This window comes from Microtus ochrogaster, unplaced genomic scaffold (assembly GCF_000317375.1).
Source record: "Microtus ochrogaster isolate Prairie Vole_2 unplaced genomic scaffold, MicOch1.0 UNK60, whole genome shotgun sequence".
NCBI classification, from domain to species: Eukaryota; Metazoa; Chordata; class Mammalia; order Rodentia; family Cricetidae; genus Microtus; species Microtus ochrogaster.
Genome location: NW_004949158.1, coordinates 2,077,219 through 2,087,476, shown reverse-complemented (window position 1 = coordinate 2,087,476; position 10,258 = coordinate 2,077,219). Strand labels below are relative to the sequence as shown.

The 10,258-nt window shown below is 45.1% G+C and overlaps 1 protein-coding gene across 1 annotated transcript in view; it reads right to left on the bottom strand.

The window, feature by feature from the left end:
* Window positions 1-10,258, bottom strand: part of Ovgp1 (oviductal glycoprotein 1) — a 13,735-nt gene that overhangs the window by 1,278 nt on the left and 2,199 nt on the right. The window contains exons 4-11 of the mRNA XM_005369788.2: window positions 9,594-9,650; window positions 8,053-8,218; window positions 7,501-7,625; window positions 5,827-5,935; window positions 5,561-5,746; window positions 4,166-4,282; window positions 1,325-1,460; window positions 8-420 (exon numbers count right to left, since the gene is read on the bottom strand). Of these exons, the coding sequence (XP_005369845.2) occupies window positions 8-420; window positions 1,325-1,460; window positions 4,166-4,282; window positions 5,561-5,746; window positions 5,827-5,935; window positions 7,501-7,625; window positions 8,053-8,218; window positions 9,594-9,650 (1,309 nt within the window). The remainder of the gene's footprint in view (window positions 1-7; window positions 421-1,324; window positions 1,461-4,165; window positions 4,283-5,560; window positions 5,747-5,826; window positions 5,936-7,500; window positions 7,626-8,052; window positions 8,219-9,593; window positions 9,651-10,258) is intronic.

The following is a 10,258-nucleotide window of genomic DNA, read 5'->3' as shown; positions in this document are numbered from 1 at the left end:
ACTGATTGCCCACTGTGGCCGTGGTCTCTCCCCAAGAAGTCACAGACTGATTGCCCACTGTGGCCGTGGTCTCTCCCCCTGGTATCTGTGTCTGGACTATCACTGTCATCTCAGTGATGGTCTCAGACAGAAGGTCCAGTGAGGTTGTAGCATTTGCCCAAGGAGCCATGGTGTTACTTCCTAGAGTATGTGTTGCAGGAGACATTGTTCTCCCAGGGGTCAAGAATCCACCATTAAGGATTGTAGTGACATTTTCAAACTTTCTGGGGCCCTCAGCAGCCATAGCCTCTCCTCCTGGCGGCAGAATCTTTACAGCATCAGTGGTCAACTCCTCTGTCACAGGCAGACTCTCAGAGCCAGGTCCTGAGGAATTCACAGGCGATGTAAACCAAAATCGTGGCAAAGGGGTTGAGTTGAACTCTGGAGAAAAATTATCAGAAAAAAAAATGGTAAGATTTCCACCTCTCCTTTTCCTTTCCTTTATCAACTCCCAACAACTCCAAAGCTGAAAAATCTGACCCAAAAATCCAGCATTGAAGAATTGCAAGATTTACTTCCCAGAGGGAAAAGATAAAAATCTCACCACACTGAAGACCTGTTCCCTTACCCTGAAGTGTTAGCATAGACCCAAACTGTGGGCCTTATGTGGATTTGCGGCATTTCTGGTGGCTAATTCATGGAAGGCTCTTAGGTCCCTTTGATTAAACCCTCACTTTAACCTTTCTGGGTACCTCTAGCCAGACCCATTGTTCAAGGCCTAATTTGTTGCTAGAACACCTCAAAGAGAGGCCGTCCATAGCCACATTGGAGGAGGCATCAGAAACAAAGCTGAGGCCTGGAGACTCCAGACCACAAGTGGTAAACCTTAGATTAGAACCCGTGTAAGTGCTTGGCCTGGCTGAGCTTCAGCCCTGAATCTCTTAGGGAATGCAGCTCTTACATTCGATGTCCCAACTGCCAGTGCAGCTGCTACTATCAAAAGGTGTGTGTGTGTGTGTGTGTGTGTGTGTGTGTGTGTGTGTGTGTGTACAGCTTTTCTAGTCCCCTTCTTTAAGAAATGAGAAGAAAAAACAGGAATGAAAGTTAACTAGGAAACAGTATGCTGTTCGACCATTAGCTCATTTAGTTCGTCACAATGCCCTGCGTCTGGGACTATCTCATTTTCAGATGAGGCAAAGAAAGATCAAGGAGGTCAAATTTGGTTGACATTAAAGTTTGCTGTCTTCCTTCAACATCACGTCAAAGAAGTTACACCCAGCAGAATAGACCCACCAGTGTCTGGTCTGCCACTTAGAACCCTGCCTTCCTGATCCTAGTTACTTACCTGCCTGTACCAAGAGCTCATTCAATATATGGACAAGGGGGAAAGGGCCATTGCCACAGAAAGTGCCGCTGACGTCATCCATATCCAGTGTCCACACCATGGCACCCCCAAAATGTTCCTTTTTCACGAACATTGCCTGCAAAAGTAACAATCAGTTACTAACCTCCCTCCAGTCTGGGTATAGGGGCAAGAACAGAAGATGAGCAAACCTGCAGAAGGCAATGAAGGAGGACGTTTATAAAAAGAATCACCTCTATTTCTCATTAGCTATGGAACCTTAAAATTTTTATATGACTCTCTTCTTTCTCGATCACCTCATTCCAGAAAAATAATATTTCCAATATTTCCAAGACCAAAAGAATGACTACATACTACAACATGAACGTGTTTTGAAGATATTCTATACTAAGTAAAATAATCAGATAAAAGAAAAATGATGAAATCGATATGATTTCACTTATTGTGCTAAGTATTTAAAGCAGTGGAACCCACAGAGGCAGGAAGTAGACTAGTCATTGCCAGGTGCTGTGGGGAGGGGGGGAGGAAGGGAGTTAATGTTTATGGGTTCAGACTTTGAATTGGGGAAGAAGGAGAAGCTATAAAGACGAACAGTAAGAGAGTCAAACGACATGTGAGCACACTTAATGGCACTGACTTGTGGGTTTCAACATGGCTAAAATGCAGGGAAGGCATGACGGTTCGTGCTTGGAATCTCAGCACTCAGCAGCAGGAAAAGCAGTTCAAATCTAGTTGTGGTTACAAGTGAGTGCCTACATGTGACCCTGTCTCAACACCCCCACCATTAAACAATAGGTAAAATGGTAAATCTTATGTTTTATGAGGGTAGGAATACTCCTTCACTTTAGCAGGCACATAGCTAACGTTTCCTGATGTTAGCTACTGTTTCCATATCCCTCGCCTGCTACCATCGTCACCATCAAACTGAACTACGAGATCATTTTATCTTTTAAAATCTTCCACATACTTAATGTTACAGTGCTGCTGAAAAGTAACCATGAAACAGATGCCATGCGCTCTTTATACAGATGGGAAGATTAAAAGGCTATCCTCCATCACTTTTAAAGTTTAGCTATAACTAAATGGCAGGGTTTGCACTCAAATTCCGGACCTGTTGTTATTTTGCTGGTGTTTTCTGGTAGAAACAAACAAGCAAGTCCCCAAAGATTCTATCCTATTTAAATATCTGTGTGACATTGCTGAGCCATTTTGCTCTTTTGTGAGATTTATTTTCCAGAAATGTAAAATACAAGAAAGGAGGTGAAGAGTGACTATTAGTCTGAAGCTCTAAGGGTTCTAGAAGCATATCCTACCTACAAGCTTTAAGTTTCCTTGGACCAAAGGACAAACTATTCATAGTGAAACAGGAAGCCAGAACAGCATCTTGAATTGGCTCCCTACCCTAGTTCCCCTGCCTCTGTGCGTTTGCCCCTTTAAATACTTGGCATGATAAGTGGAATCATACAGACTTTATCAGTTTTCTTTTGACTGATTATTCTACTTAGAGCATAATAGCTTCAAAAACTCATTCACACTGTAGTGTGTAGGCATTCTTTCGGACCTAAAAATATTGATAATATTATTTATTTTTCTTGAATAAGGTGGCCAAGAAAGATAAGAGTCATATGAAATTTCTAAGATTCCATAGCTAATGAGAAGTAGAAAGAGAGAGAGGGGGGGGGGGCTAGAGTTCAATGCAGATTATAGTCATAAATGTCCTCTCTTCATTGCCTAGTGTGAGGAGCTGGAGAGATAGTTCAACTCTTAAGACCAAGAAGCCACGGAAGCCGGGCGGTGGTGGTGCACGCCTTTAATCCCAGCACTCGGGAGGCAGAGGCAGGCGGATCTCTATGAGTTCGAGGCCAGCCTGGAGCTAGTTCCAGGACAGGAACCAAAAAGCTACGGAGAAACCCTGTCTCAAAAAATAAAAAAAAAAGACCACTTACGGCTCTTACAGAGGACCCAAGTTTGCATCCCAACACATACACAGTGGCTCATAATCATCCATAATTCCAGTTTCAGGGAAAACAACACCCTCTCCTAACCGTCAAGAGCACTAACCATGCTAGTGGTACACACACATACAAGCAGGAAAAACATTCGTATCCATAAAATAAACCAGTCTAGAAAACTTTAAGGCACTGTGACAAACTGAGGCTCTCCTGGCTGTGCATGAGGTTTGGACCACAGAGCAGGCTGGACATTGTGAAATTTGGAGCTTAGACAGAAGGGCTAAACTGCCCGGCTTCCCTCTCCACTGGCATGAACAGTCCAATCTGTTTCTGTGTTGACCTGGGGTGGTGATGAGGGAGGGAAGGGAATGGTCTTTGAGCACAGGCAAGTGGCTCTGGGAGAAGGTGGAAAGACGGCTATCCACTTTAGCATAATTCGCCTGCTTCCTTTGCTAAAATATTTAAATATTAAAATATTTAAATATTAAAATATTTAAAGTAGTTATGTCTCAATAATGGCTCCAAGTTTCCAAACTGAAAGTCATACACCAAGCCACGTATTCCCAGTGAAGGATTAAACACTCACCAGTATTTTAGACTCTTCATAGAAATACCCTGCCTCACCCAAATTCTACTTTAAACCTGTGAGAAGATGTCGCTCAAAATTCACCATTTCTTCCTGCCCCCTCCTCCCTCGGAAAGCCTTTCCTCATTCCTGACACCTATCAGTAACATCCATGGATGGCTGGTGTACTATAAACCCTGTCTGCACACATGTGCACACACGCATAGGCACACAGTATACAGGAGAGTCCCATCAAAGCAAATGAGAAATGCTGAATGCTGAAACAGTAAAGAACAAACATCTCACCTTGTAACTGAAGCTGATGGCGTCATCGTAGCCAACCCACTCCTGCCCCTGGTAGGCATAGGGGACATATTGATAATCAATCCAGTGCTTTTCTGCACTCTGGATAAAGGAACAGACCTGCCAGGAGGACACAGTAAGATCCATGAAATGCCTTGAAGAGAAGTACCAGGAGACTCAGTTGCTTCTTGTCAGGAGAAAGGATCCAGGAGAAACCTTTCCCAGGGAGAGAGCAAGCAAACTGTTCACAGAGGGCTTCCTCTACATACTGACTATGTCCCTTCTGTTACATGGCCCTTCCTCTAGTGCCCATGGTTTACACAAAAGAAAGAGAGAGAGAGAGAGAGAGAGAGAGAGAGAGAGAGAGAGAGAGAGAGAGAGAGAAAGAAAGAAAGAAAGAAAGAAGAAAAAAAGGTAGAAAAGTGACTGACATTCACCAGAAACAAAGTAAGTCAGGGTCTGGTAAATAACACCAGCGCCACAACACTAAGACAAATAAACCTGACCAGTGACCAGGACTGCATCTCTTCTGCTGTCTTCAGAAACAAGTTTCTCTTGAGTTGTTTAGAGCTCAGAACCAGCTGCCCCATCTAGGCAGCTATCTTACTAGTGCCTCTAACGGTCTTGAAGGCAAAGTAGACTAGGTTGTTAGAACCCACCACACTCTTGAGTGCCCATTGAAATCCCAGCACTGTGCTAGAAACCGAATGTTGCAGAGACAACATTCAAGTTCTGCTGCAGAAGTTAATATCTAAGTCATTCTTTGTGAGGTTTTTGTGGTTGTTGTTGGTGGTGGTTAAGTTGTTTGGTGGTTTGGTTGTTCAGTTGGTTGTACTTTAAAGGTTTTGTGTGCTAAAGTTTCCATAATCTATCATGCCCTCAAAAAACATTCTTTCAACTGTGTTATCATGCACAGCCATGTTTCATAAAATTATCAGGAAAATAGTTCCAGTGATCCAATGGGGAGCAGAGCTTAGAGGCCCATGCAGCAGCTCCACCCCTCCCTAAAGGAGGGCGATAACTCTTCAACTGGCACCCTACTGTCCTCTACTTACCCCCAAAATTCTTCTGTACATAGTGCGTGTGCGTGTGTGTGTGTGTGTGTGTGTGTGTGTGTGTTTAAAAGGCGTGCACTTTATTTAGGCCATAGACTGATTTACCTATGTAAGATTTAAGATTTTCCTTTCCATCCATATTCTCCCTGGCCTCTTACCTCTCACAAAGGACTCCACAACCCCAAATTGAAAAAAAATTTTCAGTGAATTTCCCTTGTCTGGAAAAAAAACCTGTCTCTTTGCCCTGTCTCTAGCTCTCACCCACCATTGCTCTTGCACTAGCTCTTGCTCCAGCTTGAGGGAGGAGCCCCAACTACTAGACAGAGGTCTCTGATCCCATCACCTCATAGTAAGCCAGGAAGCCAGCCTGCTTGGTGTACTTCCCAGGAGATCCTGGTCCCGTGGAGGCAGCCTGCAATCCATTCTTAGATGCACTGAGCAGGTGAAAGGTACGTCCATAGGCGGGGAAGCCCATGAGTAGTTTCTCTGCGGGTGCCCCAAGATTTCTCCAGTAATTCATAGCATATGCCTGTGGGTGGGAAGAAGGTAACCTCACCAACTGCCTGGGCTCGAGGATGAAAATCTAGATCACCTGAGGTCTTCCCTTACCGAAGATTTGGAGTCTTCAGGAAGAGAGAACAGAGGACTGTTGTGTCCTGTAAACTTTTCCCAACTTCCGTGTAAGTCATAAGACAAGACACTAATGAAATCCAGACGTCTATGAGGAACAGAGGAGCAGATATGAATGTCAGGCTAACTAAACTACCCAGTTCAGATCATCACAGCACCATTCAACTAAATAGCTGTAAGTCAACCATCAAAGCTTTTTGCTCTTGCGGACCTGCCCAGGGTCAGCAAGGCACCTTGGGATACAATGAATTGCTGGCTAGGGATAGCTGCACACCAAACTCTGTGCATCCTGAGAGGATAGGTGGAGGTGGGAAGAGCTCAGGCAAGGAAGTGAGGACATGCAGGCCGGACAGAGTGCGGGCAGAGGTTTGAATAACTGTCAGGAATCGAACCACAGTGCCATCCCATAGGAGGAAAACTGATGTTTGCCAAAGAACCGCTGATGCCCACTCTCCCAGAATGCTTTCGTAATCATAGTGGCCGAACGTTATCTGAGTATGTATCATGCCAGAATGTAAGGGCTTATGCTGGTTGTCTAATTTAATCTGGTGAATGTCATAAATAGACTTGCTCTCTCTGTCTGTCAGCGTGCCTGTCTATCTGTCTGTCTTTCAGGGCAGTGTCTTTTTTTGTTGTTGTTTTTTTGTTTTGATTTTTCGAGACAGATTTTTGGAGCCTTTCCTGGCCTGGACCTAGCTCTTGTAGACCAGGCTGGTCTCGAACTCACAGAGATCCACCTATCTCTGCCTCCGGAGTACTGGGATTAAAGGCGTGTGCCACCACCGCCCAACTGGCAATGTCTTATTATATAACCCATGCTGATCTAGAACTGACTATGCAACCCACGCTAATCTCAAACTCTTGATCGTCCTTCCTCTACCTCCCTGGCGCTGTGATTACAGACGAGTATATAATATCATATCCAACCAACATTTAGCAGTTTAGAGGTAAATCATTGGGAACTCATATTAACAAATATTTTGAAAGTCACCCAGATAGGTAAAGGCAGCACTCTCTCACTGTTACCTGGCAACACAATGAGCATTAATAAGCTTTCTTCCCTGTTGGGTCTCTCTTTTCCTCCCTCCTGTGAATACACAGGGGCAGCATGTCCTCTCTTTCTCCACATGAACCTTGGTTTCTTTCTCTTTAATACTTGACTGTGAGTCAAGAAAATGAGTTCAGAGCCAGCGTGTCTAGAAAGATTTATAACCTACCTATTTTTGTCTGCCTTTTTAACTTTTGCAAAAATATCTCCTCTAAAATGTGAGTCCGGCTGGGCATTCCTGTGTTGCTTTCCATGGCATTGCGTGCTACTCACCTGCCCTCTGACTATCGTCGATTGCATGTTATATGTCTATTCATGTGCTCAGGGGAGGAAGAGGCAGGGCCCATGGCATTCGCCATCTATGCGTTCCAGCAATGGGCCCTGGAGTAGACTCTACCTTTGGTGATGGGGTTATAAGTCAGCAGTACAAAACCCAGTACTGAGGTTTTGGATAAAAGCCCAGGGATGGGTAGCATGTCACTCCTATCCTCACCTCATTAGCCCCTCACTCCGCTCCTCAGCGAACCCCAGAACCCCACCAACATGGGGACAGCAAACAGAGGCTCGGACAGTCCTCTAGCCACTTTGGAGCAACATCCACTCACCTTCCTAAAAAGCGCACATCATAAGACGTCTGTATGATGTATGGGACACCAGACACAGCAGCCGACAGCAGCAGCCTTGGGCGCTGGGTGAGCAGTGCCTCCTTCTCAAAGGCAAACTGGAGCTCCTAGGGGGGGGGGGAGAGAGAGAGAGAGAGAGAGAGAGAGAGAGAGAGAGAGAGAGAGAGAGAGGCGCCACATGCAGAAATTTTTTACACTCTTTAAGCCAAGCCTGGTTCAGAAAGAGAACACAGGCTATGTGAAGACAGACAGCATACCAGCATGATACTTGAGTTAACACAGAGAAAGAGAGCAGGCTGGGAACAAGGCCCGAAAACTCCAGAGAGAAAGTGTCCCTTAGGCTACAGAGCTGGGGCAAGATCCAGAGGGAGACAGAAACAGCCACAGGGCAACCGCTCCACAACAGTGTGACGCAGCACGTCCAGGGAATGTCTGTAGAAGAATATTCTGTTCCTTTCCTCTGCCCCAAACTTATGTTACCTAACACTCACTGACCCCAAATGAAAAGTAAAACCATTTTCTTATTGGCCTTACTTCAACTAAGAAGAGAAAATTCCACCTGTCATTCGCGGGGCTGCCTCGTAGTCCAGGGTACAAGAAGAAGAGATCAAGCCCATCAAAGCCATGTGTTCTCAGGAAAGATATAACTGAATCAACAAACTCCTCACGGCTGGCAATTGTGGATAGCATAGAGGTGAACCTGCAGGGAGACCAGGGTAAGGCAAAGAACACTGTCTTCAAAATCAGTGATCTCTGAGGCCCTAGAAATGTCCCCATCTCATGGCTTAAATTGTCACAAGAAGCAAAGTGCTCTCAAGAATTCCCACCCTTGGCCCTTTTATTCTTTGGCTTTATTTGATTTTTTTGTTTGTTTTCTTTTCCATAGCAAAACACTCAAGAGTAATTCTTGCTTATCAGAGCTGAACTTGAAGCAAATCCAGATTAACCTTGTGAAAAGTGATTATAAAATAAGTAGACCTAGAAATAAATGAACGGGACGCCATTGTCTATCAGTCACCACTCAGCTGGGCCCCCTTGAGGAGCAAGGACACCTGGAAGAAACCTTGAAAGTTCCTTAATACTTGTAACTCTTGCTTTCTTTTCCTAATAATTTAAAATCAGCCATTTCACAAGACATCATCCGTCCATACATAAATACATGTGTGCATACGTGAATACATAAATGCATGTGGCATCTCATTTGACTTTAGGCTCACAGCAAGTCAAAGAACCAGAGATGAGGCCTGGGGTTGGACAGAGCTAGTTGTTAAACACCTCCCACCTGGAATCCTCCATCCTACCTGGGGGTCCCAGACTGTTAGGTCTCTCTCCAAGGCTGAAAGGCAGGCTCTGCCCCCAGACCTTAGCTAGGAAGCAAGGAAACTTTCCTTCTGAGAATATGAAGGTAGTTTGTCATTTCCCTATTGTATCTTGGATGGAGTCACTAACAAAAGTGGCCACTGCATGAAGGATGCTGAAGAATGCGTGCTGTGAGTCCCTGCAATTGCACCAGCATATCCTGGGTTGCTTCTTTATTGCTAACACAGCCAGCTCCATGCACAGAGTGGGAAAGCCCAGGGTCTGTGAGGTTTGGGGGTTACTCTTCTTGTCCTATATAAAACTTTCTTCAGAAATAAAGGCGCTGCCTCCAACAAAAGTAATTCAAGATTTATTTGTGGGTGTCCCATTTTACCTGTCACTCATTTCTGGTCCTAAGTTTCACATCTGATGCCTATATTCCTTGGTATTTTTTTCCTATAGATTTGTATCTCCAAGTGGTCTTGTGTTTTGTTTTGTTTGGGGTATATTTTCAGATGGTACCAAGGGTCAGACACAGGGTCTTGTCTTATCGTGGTCATGGTCTCTGCCACTTGGCCGCACTCCCAGTGTTAATGTACCATATTATCCATATTGTCTGTCATGTTCCCCTGCCCCTCTTCTCATATCCAAGCTGGCTTGCAGACACACACACACACACACACACACACACACACACACACACACACACCATTATTCTCACTCCCAGCTCATCTTGCTCTACCTCCCAGAGAGAAGACAGCAGCAGGGCAGCTCACCGTGATGTGCCGAAGTTCCAGCCTCCGATGGACAGCAGCGTTTTCAGGGCCCTGTTCCTGGGATGTGGGGGGGAAAGTGGGTAAGTAGGCCCTTACTCTAGGGGCGGCAGCGGTCACTGCTCTTCTTTCTTCTGGGCATTGGGAAAACATTGGGAAATGGAGAAGGGGACATGAGAAGAAAAGGAAAGGGCATGTGGAGGAGACCATAGAAGTAAAGGAAATAGAGATGAATAATCACTCCAAAGACCCTTACAGCTCTGTGCACCAAGACTACAAAGCGCCCCAAGCTCCCTCACTTCCCAATAACATTTTCAGAAGAGTCTAAAAATCTTTCGTCACTCATTTTCCCATTCACTGAGCAATGACAATGTGCCTTTGACTGAAATGTAACACCAAACACATAGGCAAGCACCCCACGCCTCTTTGAAGCACCTAACCCCTCAAAGGGAGAGCCAGAGTTTACCAGGAGAAAGGAGTGTGAAGCCATCCACGGACAGGCAACACTAACTACCAAGTCATCAAGGCAAGAAGCAGCTCAGGTAAATAAGAAGGTGAACCCAAAGAATAACATATAGCTATCCTCCTGGGTAGGGGAAGTAGACAAGATTGCCAGGCAAAAAATCGGGATCTTAAGAGTGGGGTGGGAGGGGGGTAAGGGGAGATGG